This window comes from Aythya marila, assembly GCF_965140915.1.
Source record: "Aythya marila genome assembly, chromosome: 1".
Taxonomy (NCBI): Eukaryota; Metazoa; Chordata; class Aves; order Anseriformes; family Anatidae; genus Aythya; species Aythya marila.
In genome coordinates, this window is record NC_139042.1 from 77,766,150 (window position 1) to 77,785,007 (window position 18,858).

Genomic DNA, 18,858 nt, shown 5'->3' on the forward strand with positions numbered 1-18,858 from the left:
TGCTGTATACCTGCTCAAGGGACAGGCACATGCAGTGGAGCATATTTCTGTGGTTGCTGCTGGCACAGCTAAGGTTTGCTCCTGGAGTTCAGGATGAGGAACCCGTTTTGATGGTCCATTGAGACAGACGTGAGAAACATTTCAGAGGTTTGTGCTTTCCACCAGTAGAAGACATATGAGAATCAGAAGCTGTTTGTCTTCTAGTTTCTTCTCAATGAATGTGCATCCTCACAGCTTGAGGCTCTAGCCTCCTACTAGGCTTGCTGCTAAAACCAAGGACATCAAATGTACGCTGTGTCAGATTCACTGCTTGGGCTCAGAGAACACCATGTTGTATGCACTGCGGGTTCAAACTGACTCTACGTGCAATGCATGCTGTACCTAGGCCTTAAAACTGAAAAAGGCTGCCCTCAGAGAAACTGTCTGCCACATCACCTTCAAGACAGCTGAATTTAAATAGTGGCATGGTGCTCTGGACTTGTCTGAATGTGTTCGTTGCTTCCTGCAGGACCCCAGTAATACTGTCTGTCTGCTCATGGTGTAATTGAGATACATGCAAGTTTGTAGGGAGCAGGTGACTCTAAGAGCAGCATGTTGGGTCACCATCTGTTCTTCATGGCGTTTGTGGATACCATGAAATAAGTCTCCTCTGTATTCTTCAAACTCTAAGCAATTTGGGATGGGAGGCCATTTTCTTACAGACAGCAGATCAGGTCAGCTGTCTATGTTGTCAATATTTTTTTGGCACAGAAACATGTACCATAGCATTTAGCTCTTGTACCAAAGTTGAGCTTTCCGAGTGTAGTCCAAAATTAGGCAGAATTAAATACTGCATCAAACCCTCTCACTTTCCGATTGAAGTGTAAAGTGGACTTATACAAGGTTGATAGTATATAAGAAACCCAAGTAAGACATTTTTAAGAATACAGAGATACATTGAATGGAGAACAGACATTTAGCATATTTAGTAAATATTGCCTGTGTTGTTTGGTGGTCAAGCCACAAGGCATCATCATCATGATGCAATAATTACACAATATAGGCTTTATTAATGAATTCTGTTTACACGATAGATCTCTCAGAGTGCTAGGCTTCCCTGCTTTGAAGTTTCTCCTGATCAATCATTAGCTATTTACATATCTATATCTACTGAAGAATTCTGGTTTTATCTTTTAAAGGACAAGTCTTTCTGGCTCAAAACCCAGCCATTTTATTTCTTTAGTTTCACAGTTTTTATAGTACATTCCGTCATCCAATTTAATATTTATCAGTAGTAATAACTGAGTGCCAGAGTATTTTCAACATTAATTCCGGGTGTCTGTGCACTGGATAGTCCTGCATTCAAAATTACTAAGCAGACCATGCAGGCAGACACTTTGGCTGTAACTTGTTTGCTCATTTATATACAGAAGAATGGAGATGAATAGCTAATTTTGCTGCAGAGAGCTGTCTGCTCTGAATCCCAAACACTCCATATTTTATAACACCAAGGGTCTGATCAAGCTGTTATAGCAGTCTTACACGAGTAGAATGGGTTAATTGTTCCAACCCTTTTCTTTCTTTCCTTCAATTTTCAGTAAAAGAGAATTTGAAACATGATTTAGAAAGAAAGTTAACTACTTCCATCATGACTAATTTTGGTTTCTCTTAAGTATTACCCTGAGAGTATAGTCTTGACTGAAGGTCTTGAAAGGAAAACACATACAAAGGCAAAGTACGAGAATCCAGAGGTGCAGACTTCCCCAGATGAATTGTGCCATTTTGTTTTGGTCTAAGCAATTTATTTTACCCTAACTGCACAGAAAATGCAGGGTTATGCCCTGCTGTCCAATAAGCTATACTCCAGCCTCAATTTTACAAAAGATGTGCAAAATGGGAATGAAAGCCCAATCTCCTGATTGCCTTTAGTTGTTGCTATGAGGAAATCTAAGAGGAGGAAACAGGTTTTGTTCTTCCAGAAAGCATTCAGTTCATGCTCACTTTTATTTTATCTGGCAACATGTACACAGATGTAGGATTGGAGTAGTGATGGCTTCTCCTCCAAGGATCTAAGCTCTCTACTCCAGATGATTTTCCGTGCAGCATACTCACTGTAGTTGTCAGGATGGGTGGTGCCAGTGCCTGCACACCAAGATCTGTATGCAGTGGCTGGACCTGGGCATCTGTGTACTGGACAACCCTTGAAGTTTTTTCGGCCTTGATACAGTGAGTTACAGTGCCTCACCTATGTTTAAGTTGAACAGAAGCATCCTTTCAGTTTGACCAGAAGTACAGGGAACACAGGATGATTTAACACACTGAAGACAGCAATATTTGATGGATGGTGAGATAATAATGGTTGCCACGGCCTCCAAATGTTTTCCTGCTTCCCACAAACACCACCTTTGTCTTGCCTGAGCTGAGTTTCACTCAGGTGTTGCTATAAGTCAGGCTGCCAGTGGACTCAGAAAGGAATTAAATGTTGATTGATGTCTGTACTAAGCTGTAAGAAAACATTCTTCTAGGAGAACAAGTCGTTCATTGCCAGTCTCTGTGAAGAGGCTGAAAGGAGTTTATGGAAGTTATGGAGGTTACTAGAAAGTCTTTCTTATAATTTTCCCCCACACTGAGACTGTGTAATGTCATGGTTTTAACACGGAGTGTTCCCAGTAGTCCAGAAGTTTGAGTGTGAATTTCCTCTTGGCGGTAGTGACACTTTACCCATGCTATATACAATCAAAAGGAATTGAGAGGTTTGCTGATAAGTGGCTTCTGTTATCTCATCTCTACCAGCTCTCCTTGTCTTCCCACTTCTCATTCTGTTGCCATGGTTTGACCATGAGAAAAGCCACCTCGTATTTGTTTGCTCATGTTCCTTGGTTGCTGTTGTTGTTGTTTTGTGTTTGTTTTTCTTTTTTTTTCTCTCTCCCATCACTCTTCAGAGATTATATATATGGCCTGAGGTTTGTTTCTTTTTTCTTTCTTTTTTTTTTTTTTTTTTTTATTTTTCCAAGATGGTGCTAGCATATCACATTAGTATGAGGATGGGATTCATCTTCTCACCAGGGTACCCTGAATTGTTGCTGGGTATCTACCTATATTTTAAATAGAAGAATGTATGGTGTTTATTTTAAAAGTGGTTTCTTTTTCCTATCCTTTTCTCTTAGGAGAACAAACAGAAGAGGAGAAATTTCACTGAAGAAGTGTAGCAGAAAGACTTATTGCAGGATATTTTCCATTTGTTCTACAGTTGTAATTTTTTTCTTTTTCTTTCTTTCTTTTTTTTTTTTTTTTTTTTTTTTTTTTTAAATGCTTTCTGTATTTGAATCAGACCAAAATCAGGATGTAGGAATATACTTCTTACAACTGGCAATATAATAAGCCACATAACTCTACAGAATGTGGGTGCAGAAGCTTAAATGGGACTTTTTCTAAACTACATATTTTTTTGTTGTTCTGCTATTTCCCCTTTGACAAACTCTAATGGTCAGTGTCCCCTGAATCACTGAAGCTTTAGAGGATCTTAGTTTTTCCATGACAAAGAATATATTGTAAGCCATGTTCTACAAGGATATGAATCTGATTGAAATTGTAAAACATTTTAAACAGCAGTTGCTGATGTTTAAGAAAATGTTGGTAGAACAGTGAGTAGATTACTTATCCATCGCTGGAGAAGACTTGTTATTTTCTCTTGTCAGATGTTGTAATTAATTTTAGAATGCAACGCAGCCAGCTTTGCCTTTTTTAGTTACGGTTGTTTTAAAACAACTGTGAGAATGTGTAACTCCTGTGAAGCTGTGCATAATGTTTCAAAACAGGACTTACGGAGTAATTTTTTTTCCAGAGGTGACAGATGCTGTTTTCTTCCTCAACCCCCAAATGCGAATTATATAGTTTTTGAAGGTAAAACACTTATCATAGCTGAGGTTAACATCTCTAATTAATCTGAGTTCTTGATTTCTGGAATAATAACAATTTGATTTACATATTTTGTTAAATAAAAATGGTATATGATTAAGATGAAAATTGGTTCCATTTATAGACTTCATGTGATCTGAAAATATAATGGTTGGTTGTCTGAGTAACTAAGGATGTGAAAGGGTGTTTTTCTTTTTAGGAATATATGCTTCCTACATATGCTGACCTCTTCTATTAAAAATGGGTCTACTAAATGTCCAGAAAGTGATTTCCCACTTTCGCTTGTTATGCCTTGGCACACCATAGACTACACGATTTCTGGAGATGGTAGTAAAGATATTATTTCCATATATATGAGGAAATATATATATATATTTTAAAGGAGTGTGTGTGAAACTTGCTTTCCTCAGCACATACCTGAAGGTTTGTTTGTCTTGCAGTTTGACTCCCTTAACAGATGGTATTAGTTTATTACTCTGTGCCATTGTCCTTATTCAGCATGTTCCTTTTTCAATAATAATAATTCCTTGTATGATTGTGTCCATGAGGAATTTTTCCTCTTCTAGTCGCCAAGTTCACAGTTTTTAACATATGAACACTGAAGGCAGAGGTGAGCACCGCAAAGTTAGTTTTGTTTGAGAAGATGTTGGTCAATGGATGCTGCTCGGGAGATTGAGTCCCAAGAGTGGTGCTGCTGGCTGATGTGAAGGTGTTAGGACCTCAGAGTGGTGGTTGAGCTCTGGATAGATCAAGCATGTTAGACTGCTCTAACATCAATTTATATTCCATGTAAAACAAAAATTGGGGCCTCCGGTCCTCTGCAACAGCATGCAGATTTGGCTCAGCTTTTCATTCCTTGATGAAAACGCTCCTTACATTTATGTTTGTAGTGGACATTTATAACCGAAGTACAATGTGCTTTGTGTAGACATAGAAATGAGGCCACAATATATTTTATGAAGAGTTGAAGGTTCAACTGTTTCAATTGTGCAGAGGTTCCCCTCTTTTCTTCTCATGATATGCCATGCAATTTAATTTCTGCCCTGTGTTTTAAAGGCCATGATGGTTCAGTGATGCTATGTGAAAATTAAAGTGATTTGGGCTAGGAAATGCAATGTAACTATAAAATGTTATTATAAAATACCCTGCTTAATTGAAACATAGTAAATTGGGGACTTTTTCATTGGAAAGTTTCCTATTAAATTGATTTATCCTGATGAAAATGACTGCAGTTTAATGGGGAGCTCGTATTGACCTACTTTTAGCTACTACTATGTAATGATATGTCATGGGTGATGTTTAAACAAGTATGAATTTCAGCACTGTTATTTTCTGTTCTGTTTTGGTTTTGTTTAAAAAGCAATCAAACAAACAAACAAACAAACTTGCTGAATGTAGTGTGGCTACGGAACAGCACTCCTTCCCTTTAAGCCTGAGCCCAGAACAGGCTGAGCCTGAAGATGACCAACACCTACAAGCTCAACATGTTCATATGCATAGCAGATGGCTCAAACCCCAACTTGTTCTTAACTTTGAGAAGATAAATAAGAAATGAACTTAGTTCAGAACATTATGGCTTATATTCTTTAAGACAGGCCTGCTCTGGCCAACTGTAAAGTTTCTTCAAGTTCTGCCTGATCTGACCAGTTCTAGCTGGTCAGAAACTCTCAGTTCTAGCACCGTATTTAGTGTTAGGAATGTACCAGTCCTTGAAAAATGAATGTTCCCAAAATATTGCTTGTACCATGTCAATTCTGATACTTTAAAGGCCTTTAATTATTTTTTTTTCATGGGGTTGCATTTTGCAGAGGCCAACAGCTTTTGGCTTCCAGGAGAGAGTGATATGTTCATTACTTCATTAAAGAGCAAACAATCTGCAGAATTGTTCTGAACCGCAAAGTAGGGATTGTTGTATGGAATTAGCTGAAAAATGTAAATGTGATAGGTTTTTAGGACAGCAACTCACTGTTGTACAGGAGGGGCAGGTCTTCTGGAGTGCTGGAGCTCTTGCAGGTGTCGGTAACACATACTTTGGTTGCGCTCTGTATTTATGCTCCTGTCAGACCCAATGGGGCTGGTTGTGACCGTAACTCCTTTTGTGGTGCCCTCAGCTGCAATTAAAGGGACAAGTGAGTTTTCAAGGCTGTGCAGAATGGCATGTTGTTTTTATAGATTACTTAAAGATGTTGATCAGAGTTTAAAGGTGAAGCTTGTAGGAGTTAATCGTCTATCAGTAGAATTAATTGTGGAAAGCTCTGACATTAAGCATATTTATGACACTTAACTGTCTTACAGTCTTTGTTAAGGGTTTATTATACGTATAAAGGCTGCATTTTTCATAAGATTGTGCCAATTATAATGTGATGATAATTAAACTTGAGATTTATGTGCTCTTTTTAAAATGCAAAAATGCTGCATTGAAATCTTCATATTTCTGCCACATCAAAATTAAATGCCTATTTAGAAACCTTGTAAGATTTCCCTCTGTATTATTTTCTATAGGAAAAGAGAAAATCATGAAGCAATATGTGCTGCAAAAATTGTAGAACAAATTTAATTCCTCTTCAATTAAGTAATTTGTTACCCCCTTCTCATAACAGCAAATTTCTCATTAAAAAATATATATATATATTTATGATAGGTGACAAATAGTAGTAGAGTAACATGCAGTGTTAAGAGAGAATATGTCTCAAAATACCTTTTTTCTCTGGATTTACCATTTTTCTCTGCTGATGACACTACTCTGTGGGTGTTGCTGTGTAGCCAAGAGTTATACAGCTCATGGTGCCTATTCATTTCTAGTTTTCTTTTAGAAGTGATAAAGGTTTGTTTTCCTCTGTGGGAAGAGAGCACCATCCCAGCTTACTAAGCTTCACAGACATTTCACCTAAAATTATAATTCCTGTTAGAAATCACTAGAGTGAACAAAAAGTTTGGCTAAGATAACAGATGACATAATAAATATTTGTATAAAAACGTATCAGTCATCTCATATATATGAGGTGTAGTAGTAATATTACTAAAGTTGGGTTAGATACTGGTTGATAATTAATTGGATCATTAAATTCCTGGTTTGCATGTCAGATTTTCGGTCAGTGTTTGTTAGTCTGTTATACAATTCAGCCACTGCCTTCTGAGAGACTTTCCTGGCGCAAAGCCATCCTAGCCTTCATCCCAGCGTCCAGACTTGCCTGCTTACACACTCTTTTCAAGAGTGTGTAAGTCTCTAATGTAGCATCTTCTTTCACTTTCTTACACTTTGATGTCAATGTTTCACCAAGACATCTGTGGACCTTCATTCCACAGCATCTGAACTCCAATTCTGGCACATTTCATTTTCCTGCCTTATAAGAGTTTCTACTGTCCAGTGTCTAATTTCTTTCCATTTACAATGAATTAGGACTTCTTGAGGTGAACATTTGATGTTCGGACCAGCATGACTAAAACTTCCATTATCATTTCCTTTTTATTTGTTTATTTATATCCAAGGTCACAGTAAATGACACTTATATTCAACCTTATTCTGTAAACGTAAATGGGGGGTTTCTGTATGAACCATCTTCTTCTGAATGGGTAGGTGTTAACCCCCTTCAACCCACCCAAGGGGTCTGTTTTGAAACAGCTAATTTTGCTTTTCTGCTCCTTTGCTGTTTGAATAAGCTAGCTGGCAGTTATGAATGCAAGGAGGCAATGTTTTTTGTTCATCAGGTACATCAGTAGTCTGATCTTTAACTTGCATGCCATCTTTAATAAAGCTTATATACACACTGTCAAATTTAATGGAGTAGTAGTTGAGTACTTGTTCTTATACACAGGTAAATAGAAATTACCCACAGACATTAGCAAAAGCTCCTTGGATGTAATGAAGTTGAAATATGATCACCAGCACCCCTAATTTTAAGGTCTGTAAAATAGCCTGTGGAGCTAGAAGTGCTCTCATTTAGAAAGGCGAGTTATTTACTTTGAAAAGAAAAAGTAAGCCCCAAAAATCATTCAGCCATGTTGTGCTCAGGTATAGGGAATAACTTAACAGGGAAAAGGAGATAAAATATACCTGATTTTTTTCTTCTTTCTGTATCCCAAGTTTAATTTTCACATGACAGCTCTATCTGGCAGCCTCACCTCCCATCAGTGCAATCTGTCATTCTAGATTATTTCAATTAATTTCACTTTCTCATTTTGCATTTACCGAGGAGTTGCAATGGCACACTACCAAATTAGCAGTCAAGAAGAGTAATCCTCTATATTTGTATGCTGTTAAAAGAAAGGGGGACGGAGGAGGTCGTTTCTCTTCTTCCACTCTGTCCTGGAGGCCTTCTCCAGAGTTGTTACACCATTAGATTTGCTTTGAAGATTGACTGTGAAGACAGACTGTGTTACAGGAAGACTTGATTTGGAGGTTTTTGGAGTTACAAAAAGCTTTCAAATTCATTCTGTGCACCTTGGTTGTTTTACATAAAGTCATTTATCTCTGGTAGCCAAAGAATGATAAGCTTTTTTGCACTCTTTGCTTCTGTGTAGTAGTTGGACTTCTTCACAAAAGCACAGTAACTTTCTAACCTCTGTGCTTGGCTCTCCAGTGATGTGAATTCATACCCTGCATGTGAAACTTGAGGCAGCTTCTTGTACTGACTTAAGGATTACCTCCCCCTGTGTGCACCTGAATTATGCTCACTTTTCTAACTGGGCTGCTGGGCTGCTCTTTGCTGAAGTCAAGCCTTCAACCTGTTTGTGAGAGCAGAGTGGTACCCATCATGATATAGTTTATATCCATGAACCTTTAAATATATGGTTGTGGATAAACTAAACAGCTGCAGTGCAGTACTGAGTACCCACTTGCTGTCTACAGATGTGACTAACTTGTATGTCGCTACTTTCACCTGATGGCTCTTACAGCTGGAGCTTGGTTTTCACCTGAGAAAGGCTACATTTTGCTGGAGATGCAGTAGATAAAACAATCAGTTTGTGATACTATTGAGAGGGCCAGCTTTGGTTCAAAAACCTTCCAAATGTGTACTGGAAAAGAAAGGAAATAAGTAGATAATCCAGAGTTTTTTCGGTGACCTGCTCATCAGTTCAGTTGTTGAAGGAATGAGGAAGATCAAGTTCACAGGATAAACAAATAGGTTTTATTTCTGTTGTAAGTGCTTGCCTATATACACTCATAACTGTACTGAGTTGCTGCTAGCCTTCACTCCATATGGTGCTGCCATAGCTGCAAACAGTGATTGATTAAAAAAAGATTTTGGTTAGTCACTTTCTGCTAGCTCCCTTGGCTCAGGACTTTTCTGCTTCTTTTCGTCTGAAGGACCTGAAGATTTCAGTCTCTGAAAAGGTCATCTCCTTGCAAGGTCTTTTGGAGAATGGAATAGGGTTAGAGCGGCATTGGATACTTTCTCCTTCCTTTCCCTTTTAAAAGGGGAAAATAACTGATTACAGAATTAATGAGTGCATTTCCTCATTGTGATTTGCTTCCTGGCATTCATTGGTGGGAATTACCAGTTATTCCCACACTGCCAGCCTTTCACATTGCTTTCCCTCCCCACTCCTGGGTGCAGGAAAAGAGGAGTTAGGGGGGTACAAGGCTGTTGAAGCATGCTTTGATATTTCAGCTGTGTTCATGCTAGGCCCAACTGTACCAAAGGTTACACCATGCACATCTAAATATGGGGTCTGTCATCTTAGTACATTATCAGGGCACCCTCACTTAGGGTTTATGGAGACTGACATGTGCATGTCAGAGCAAGTCTAATTTCATCAGCAATTAACCAGACCAGTTTTCTTTTAGTCAGGAGCTTTCCTAATCTAATCAGCACATGAAAAGCTATTTTCAGGGTGCTTCTCCTCCCCCTTTCTTTTTTTAACATTTCAGTTAGGCAAATTGTTCACGTGGAGCTGGGGATTGCAGTTCCTCTCCCTGCTGAATGAGAAACGCCTGCGGTGCTCGGCGTAGGTCCATGCCGTTTGCTGCAGAGCTCGGCTAGGCAGGAGCCCACAGATTACTGTTCATCTACTTAGAGTGAAACCTGCCAAAAGCAGGACAAATAGGAATTGTTCACTCTGTTTTCCAGAGGACACCTTCAGTCCAAATTAATTTATTGTGTATTTGCAGTTCAGTAAATCTTCTTTTCCTCTCGCTATGCCTTTAGTTGTAACAGGGTTTATTGATGCATGTGTAGAAAATAATGAAAAGCTACATTTCGGTTCATCTTTAAAGGCCTCGGTGTAGTTTGCTGTTCTAAATGGAGTTGCTCCACTCACGTAAAGAAAAATGCCTTTTGTGGAAAAAAACAAGGTGTCCTTCTGGACCTACTCCAGCAGGTGTGAGAAAGTGCTTACTTGGAGGAGTGCCAGTAATTCTCATTTCTAACATAGCGCACGTGGGACCTCGGCCAGGCAGGTGAGCAAACCTCCTGCCCCCGTGAGCTGCACCGTGAGCCGGTGCTGTGTGCACCACAGCTGCTGTGCAGAAAGGCTCCTTCCAGGAGGCACATGCCAGTGACTTGGTGCTGGGGTGGGGGGTGAGGCTAAATCTCTGTTCTGGGAAAAGGCAAGGCTGAGGTGATGGTGCATTTGGGGCCCTCGGCACAATCAGCTGATGGTCACCTGGCCATTTGTGCTGCCCTGTGTCCTCCTGCAGTGTGATTGCCCTGTGCCCATGTAGCCCCAGCATGAGGCTCGCCCTGGAGTTGTTTTCAGTTGGCTCTTCAGCCACAGTTTTTGCCACCCAATAATTTGTGAGCTTACTTTGGCTATGAAAGCCTGATTAATCCCACAGAGGTGGCCCCTGAATTTCCTTCCATTCGGTCTGAGAGCATCTCTGGTGAAGGAAGCTTCGCTCTGGTGGAAGAGGTTGCTGGGAGAAAAACTGGATGCAGAAATGCCATTCAGTGCAGTGTGTGGCAGCATAAATACATATCAAGGCAGGCTGTAAGCGTGTTACATGCCATATGTGTACGGGTGCAGTTTAGATATACTCAGCACTGGTGCAGAGATCTTGGTTTTGCATTTCAGTCAGCAAGGAAAGCAGAGGCTGGCATCATGCTCTGCCTACAGAGCACGCAATTCTAGCATTCATGTGGCCAGTGTTGCTGGGAGCTCCTATTGTTTCCCTTTGTGAAAGAATGTTAAGATTTTTTTCTAATGTAATCAAGTGTTGAAAGCCTTTTTTTTTTTTTTCCCCCATTGGAGAGTGTTCTTTTTTTGTTGTTTTTCTGTACCTCATCTCGTGATATCCATAACTCTTATCTGCATCTTCCTACCTATCTTTCCTTGCCATCCTCTGTGGCCCTTTCTTGGCCATGGCCAATTTTCACTGAGATGTTTTTGTGTGATTTCTGCTATTTGGCTGCTGCCTCAAAAGCCTCATCCCACTACAGCAGGCAGGAAACTCAGAACTCGTGGTGAAAGGAGCTTTAGAAATAAATGCTTGTGGCCATCTTGAGAGAAAAAAAAAAAAAAAGAAAATTGGATCACACCTCTCTGGCAGTCTGTAGGAACAATACTCAGACAACTGCTAGCCTGCAGCTGGGGTTTGAGGCCTATTTCCATGTCTTTGTGGGACTGAGGTAAATAATTTTTTATTCCCAGTATGTAGCATTCATATGTGGTATATGCACAGCAGAAGAACTCACATACTGCACATGTAATATCCTTTAATATGAAGTGCTAATTGTCATTGTAAAATATACTTTGTGTATTTCTCACAGTGCCTGCCTGAAGCTGAGCATAAATCTTTATATCCCTGTAAATTTGTATTCATGTCAGTTTTATTCACTGTGATTTTGCTTCATTCTGTCTTGCTTTAGATTGCACATCATGCCCAGCAGTAAAGGAAGAGTGGATTTTGAAAATTTTTACGTGTCAGATTTCCCTGTATCCAATTTTATCAAAATGCTGTCACCAACTTCTTCTGAAACCGGCAAACCTTTTTCTTTCTAATTACATTTTTACCATATGTTCATCCAGATGGCATATGCCAACATTTTCTAGGGTGCTATAAAATGACCTGACTTCAGAGGATTTAACTGCTGAAGAAGCTTATGAAAAAAATAAAATTGACACCAGGGCAGAAAAACAGTCCTAAAAGAAAAAAATAAAATAAGAAAAAAAAAAAGTTCTGATAAATCTTCCCAGTTATATTTCATGCCTGTGATATTGACTTCTCAACATACACACCTGCACAAAACCAGTGAAAATGTAGGGAAGGTAAAGTTGTTTTCTTGATATGTCAAAAGTTAGCTCCTTTCTGAACAGCTTGAAATTCAACTTTAGTCTGTTGAATATATCTAAATGCACTTTTGAGCTGTGAGTGACTACTCAGTTTGCTGCAAAAATGGAGCAAAAGAAGAGTTTGCCAAACCACCAGATTCTCTGCAGGAGCAGCAATTTTACTTAACAATACAATAACTATTTGGGCACTTCTTTTCTAAAGTGTCAGTTCCAAGTAGAAAACAGATACACTTGATGGATGATTTTGACACATATAGTAGTTCTTAATAATTCTTGTGGGATTTCTTGGAGAAAATAAATTAACTTGGGATGTACTGAGAGGTGCCAGAAACCTGAGGAAACAGGAAAGAAAAGAAGATTATTTTTCATGTTTAGCTACTAGCTGAGATAAATCATTGAAGATCAATTTATTGTCTCCTGCAGAGTTTCTGTATTTGATAAGTGCTCACCTATAACAATTTCCCTGTTTTGATAGTCTTTCCAAATCATGGGAAAAATGATAAAATAGGCTCCTGCTATTATCAGTTTCTATAATGTTGTCTCAAGACTCAAGCCATTTTACCTGCAGCTGAACTTGCAACTCCCAATTGGAAAGGAAATTTTAAGTGTACAACATGAGGCTCTGAATAGGGTAAGAACCAAGAGGTAGTTTGGGGGCAGGATGGGCAGTCCTGTGATCTCAGGGATTCAGGTGGACAGTTGCAAATTAAGGTTCACTTGGTATCTTATTTCATTGGTCTCTGTGAAAATCACAACTGTACTGCACAAAACATATCTTCCACATCCTCCTAGTTAACAAGACAGGCTTCTAACAGTACTCAACAGTTTTAAGTGTTTCTGTTATCTATGAATGAAACCTTTGTTAAAATAAGTCCTTATCTCCGTCCTCCACTCATCAGTCCACGAGTGGCTTGACATTTCCACAGATTCTTCTTCATCATTGACCAGGATTACAGCTGCCCTGCAAACAAGAGTCTATTTTGTAGTTACATCAACCCGTATAGCAGAGGCATTTCAAAGCTAATGGTTAAAACCCTTAAAGTGAGAACTGGTGTTAACCTCTGAAGTAACAGAAGCAAGCTGTAATATGGAAATACAAAATAAAACACCAAAATGCAGTCTGTTTCCATGCTGTAATAATGTGATGCAACAACTGTTTTATTATGGTTAAGGTGATGTAGTGTGTGTGAACATCTAGCTATATTAAACTCGCATTGAGGCACCACCTTCTATGCTCTTTCGGATGTCATTGCAGAATGGAGCTAAAGTAGTTCGGGTGTCTTGGTTACATATTTCCAGAATAATCTCATAATCAAGGTCACTGGCTTCTTGTCGTAGTTTTTAGATTTGTAGCATACTTAGACTCGTAGGCATTTTCCTGTGGAGTAGCCAACTCCTGCATAACATATTTTAGCCTGCTGAGGACAGGCTTTTCCTAGCAGCCATGTACCAAACTCTAAGAATTAGCCCACTTAATCCCCAGATGTCAGAGAATGACACAAGAAAATCCAAAAATTTAAAAGCATTGTGCTAAGATACGTGACTTTTAAGTACTAATATGCATTATTAAAATCAAGCTCTCATTGTAATTGCAGTCTTTGTTTAGATATTCCTTGGGTTATTCATGGTGTACTTTGAATGAGGAAAATACTGACATGATTTCCAAAGAAAGCATTAACAAGTTAACCATTATGAAGCTAATGATCCAAAGAAGCAAAGTGCCAGCCTTAAACCATACCTCAAACTTTGCTGAGCATGAATTCAGACATGCACTTGTTACATTAGGCTCCACTTAATGTTCTAGGCAGCTGCATTGTGTTTGTAGTTGCTGGCTGCCTTGTGCCAGCTGATCAATGTTTCCTAAGACTTTCTTCTTTGCTACTTGTCTTTCTCTTTCACTCACTGTACATCCCTTTGTGGGTGTGTACGCATCAATTTTATGCAAGATACATTCTCTCTCCTTTTCTCTGTTACCCTCTTTTTTTTTTTTTTTTTTTTTTTGAGTGGAATAGGTGCTGCAGAGAGTTTTTGAGTATAAATACTTGGAATTACACTTTTTGCTATAGTTGGTAGTTTTTTTTTTGTTTTGTTTTTTTTTCTTTTTCTTTTTTTTTCTTTTTTTCCATAGCTGGTGGCTTATCTCTTGGAATATATAAAATTTCTGTTCAAGGAATTCTCTGAGAATTACTTTCCTTAAAAATGGCAGCTGTCTCTCACTATTCACAATAAGATTATATCAGGGAAGGTAGCCTTTTATGAAGCAGGAACTCATCTCAGTTGTTGAAAATGGTAGGAAATAAGTTTCTTTTTTTGAAAAAATGATCTTAGCTTAGCTTGTGTTTCTGTATAGGGAAAGAAGAGCTTATACTTAAAATTCCAGCCTTTTTTTCTTTTCTTCTTTTTTACCTTCAGAAAAAAAATAAATTAAAAAAAAAAAAAAAAACAACTGAGTTATGATCTAGGCACAATGCCATCTAAATATATTTCTACTGTTTGAAACAAATGGGAGTTCTGCAGTGTTGAAGGTATTCTTATAAGATCTTTAACTGTTTAAGTGATGCTCTGTGTAAGGTTCCCCAAGGTGTTGGTTTTGAGTCTTTACTAGATTCTGGTTTGGAATACTAAGAATATTAATTCTTTACTTCAGGAGTCAATATGTTCTGTAGATAAGATGGAGATGAAATATCTCCAATACAGTACTACAAATGGCATCTCAGTAATAAACTAGCCACAGGAGGAAAAGGTTTTTCAGCCTACCATCCCACAAAGCTTTGAGTATTCATCTCATCTAGGATCATATTCGTTTATCTTAGTGCTCTCTTGAAATACACTTCCAACACACTGAGTGATACAAGAACATCCGATGCAGCAAGCTGTGGAAGCACAAGATGCAGAGCCTTTTTCGTTGATGTATTTGAAGGTGGATAACCTTAAAAATCAATAAAGCCCGCTGCACCACTCAGAATCCTGATAGACTGTTCCTTGCTGATCCTCTTGCTTAGGCTTTGAATAACTGATACGGTGCTGCTGCAGTACGAGGTGTTGCAGTGGCTGGAGCAAGGCATCCACCAGCAGAGCTGCTCTTTGAGTAGATCTTATGTTGGTTCCTGGAATTTTTCATCTGAAGCGTAGCTCTTGTTTCTTTTTCTCTCCCCGGTTTAGTTTTCAAACCAGACTAAACACGTGCTTGAAAAGAGAGGATGTGCAATAGCAGGAAAGTAGTTCTCAAATACTTAAAGCAGTGTTTTCAACTTGGTTGTAAATACTGCATTTCCTCTCTGGAAACAGTGTCAGATCATAGTGCCCCAATTACCAAAATGGAAACAGCTATTAGGGAGAAGTAATTAAATAGAACGTTTTAACTTTGTGGGAAGTTTGGTAAGGCTGTCACCTAAAAGATAAGTTCACAGGTTTAAATAGATAGTTTTCGAAATACCAGTGACACCTCAGAAAGTCTCCCACGTCAAAGACAAAATGTTTGAGTATCTAGAAACCCAAATTATAACAGGAGTTGACGGGGAGGAGGGTGGCTGTGCATTCTGAAGGTAATTTCACAGAAGGTAATGTCACAGAAGAAGTGTATGAAACTATGTGCATTTTCTAACAGTTCTTCTGAATGAATATAATAGAAAAAGACCAAAAACTGGAAGAGCAGAAGGGAGAGGAGAACAAAGTATCAGATGTGATTTCGTACATAGGAAAAGAAAATATATATTCCTTGCTGATTTCACCTTACACAGATGCTAGGACAGTGCAGAGATATTCTCTCTCCTATTTTTGTGAGGAAGTAACTTCTGCTACCTCTGATCATATGTATTAAAAAGCAGCATTTTACTTTTAGGCAGACTGAATCTAGTGATAGGGATAGACAGTTTCTTTGAAGAAAAGCCTTAGAAAAGTCTAGTCACAGGAATAAACTCACACTAAGAGTTTGCTGAGATTTTTCTGCTGTTTTGTGCGTCAGTAATAGAAGACCATGGAAGGAATGGAAAATCACATTATGCTAAAGGTGTATGTGTTGGGAAAAGATCAGAGAAGTTTCTGCATGCCACTGATGCTGAAAACAGATCTATAAATGACATCTTTCTCCTTAAGGACTGCATGTCTGGAGTTTCTGGGGAATTGTTTTTGAAGATGGAAAGAGAAAAGAGATGAGAGCAAGGATCCTGGTTGCACAGGACATTCCCTAATTCTCATGTGTTAACATGTTATGTGTAAGATTGACAGTTACACAGAAAAATTACTTGATTTCCATATTAGTATTTATTTATTGGGCCAACTTTCAAGCTGATGATATGATCTACTGATGCAGAGGCACCTGCCTCTCTGATGTCCTTTGCAGCTTTTTTGGGTTGGGCACCTGTCTGTCTCTTGAGCTCTGTCAAAGACTGCAAGAACCTGATGCCATGAGATGAAGTCTGTCTTCATGCTAAGCTGACCAGGTGTTGCTTGTCTGTGGTGGTGCCAGTTTGTCAGCTCTCTCAAGGCAAGTCTGCCAGTGGAGGCTTATGAGGAAGCATGAATGTCTTCCTAGGTTTCCTGAAGCACCTGAGCTCAATTAATGACATTTTGAACCGTTTGAGACTGGAGCAGTCTGGCTGCCAATGTAATCAGCACTGGGGATTGGTAGCAGTGATTCAGGGGGGAGATCGCAACACTGGTGGGAAACACAAAGTATACTGCTGTGCAAAGCAATGAACAGTTCAGTCTGCATGCACTAGTGTTTATTAATGTTAATTTAGAAGTCTCTATACTTTTAAACCATGGCCTCTTCTTTGGTATGTCATATTGGATAGCTTTCTTCTTTTTTATTTTCTTCTTGAGAAATCAAAAATTTTCCCTCCAACCATGAGAATTTTGTCTTCTAGGAGCAACATGTAAACTTCACTATAACATTTAAGCTGAAATTAAGATATTTTAGTAATTGCTAAAATTGCTAATGAAAAGATTTTGTTAATATCTTAATTTTAATATCTTTAATCTTATTATTTTTTTTCCCTGGAACAGTTTGGAGTGACATTGGAGAGTTTACTCAAGTAGTAAATATGTATTGTTACCTTTGCTTTATGTAGTCTGAGAGGGCTGAGCTCTGAAACTTAGTATCGTAGAAAACCAAATTTAAATGTTTGCCTCCTTTATTTTGCAAAAGGCTGCCAGAGTCTAATTGCTGTGTTTTACATTATGAGTAGGTCACTTTATTATTCTTCCCTTCCAACAAATGAAGGATGAAAAATTCAAGTACAGATGACAAAGCTGCTATTGTTGGGTTATTTTTCTTTCATATATGTGGTATGATTAAATGTATGCTGTCAAAGAGGGACCTCTTTATAGGTTGATCCTATTGATTAGCATTAGAGACCTGTCAACAGTGGTATTACTTCATGTATAAGAGAATCTAATAGAAAATTATTAAGTTGATGGTGGTTTAGTTCTTACAGTGAGACCATTCCAGGTATTCATCTCATTTCGTAGCAGAAATTGCTTGGCTCAAGTAGATACACCAAAACCATATTTTAATGATTTTTTTCCTTTTTTCATCTTTTTTATTTTTTCACAGTCACATGACACAATCAGCCACATTTGAAGACCCTCGAATAGAGAGCTGCCAAATAACCCCTCCAGCCCCTCGGAAAGTGGAAATGAGGAGGGATCCTGTGCTAGGATTTGGTTTTGTGGCTGGTAGTGAAAAGCCAGTTGTTGTACGCTCAGTAACACCAGGTATGTTTTCCTCACCTGACCCCAAAAGCAAACTTGGCACGTCTCAGTATCTAGTATCGCATACTGGCTGGATTGCCAAATGAGAGAATAGTTGTAGTGTTATTACAAAAAAAATTGTATTGACTTCACTTGTTTTCTTCAAATGGAGTGAAATTATTTGAGAATATCAAAAATCATTCTGTACATATACTGGCTGAGGACTTAATCTACTGAGATGAAATACATTTACGAATGTAAGTACTGCTAAAATATTTAGGTAGACAAAGTAATCAAAAATACTCGGTAGGATTTTAAGCCTTGTATTACACAGTAGTTTCCTTCCTTTTAGAACCCTATGTAAACATGCTAACAAAAAGCCAGTTTTACATTGTTGCTCTGAGCCATTACTATTGTTTACCTGAAAAAACAGTTGATCCACTTCATTCAAGGGAAGAAGGCCTTCTCCCTGTTATGTTTATATTGGTTTGATCTCACCGTCATTGCCATTGAATCAGTGTTTTCAGGAGGTATACAGAACTGTAAGATTAAAATTTACATGTTTTGCATTCTATCATCAGATTCCAAAGGTGACATTTGAGTTCTATTATATTTGTTTTTGTAAAAGAGGATGCTATTGCTCCCCTTCCCCCCCCCCCCCCCTTTTTTAATAGGTGGTTCTGTTTAATCAAGTGGCAAAAACCACTTCATCAAAATATATGTGCAAAATGGCCTAACTGGAGTGAAAATTATAGCGGCTCTTGGTATTTTTGCATGTATGGGACTGCTCAGTCTCCTGAATAGTGGCTTTTATGCTTAAAAGTTCAGTTGTTACATAAATTGCCTTGGAGCCAAGGACGCGAATTTGACTTTGCTCCAGTTCAATATGTTCTGCAGAACTCCCAGAGAAAGCAGGAGAAAGGCAAAATCGACTGCACGAAGTTCTGATGTCATTTACCCACATGTGTGCATTGATTGTATTTGTGTTGCTTTCAGATGAAGCAAGTGTTGTAACTAATATTTGAACTAGACAGT

General features: G+C 38.5%; 1 protein-coding gene across 3 annotated transcripts in view; it reads left to right on the forward strand.

Moving 5' to 3' along the window:
- Window positions 1-18,858, forward strand: part of FRMPD4 (FERM and PDZ domain containing 4) — a 321,656-nt gene that overhangs the window by 227,732 nt on the left and 75,066 nt on the right. For all 3 annotated transcript variants that reach the window (XM_082766504.1, XM_082766505.1, XM_082766506.1), the window contains exon 3: window positions 17,687-17,847. In XM_082766504.1, coding sequence (XP_082622630.1) covers window positions 17,687-17,847 — 161 coding nt within the window. The remainder of the gene's footprint in view (window positions 1-17,686; window positions 17,848-18,858) is intronic.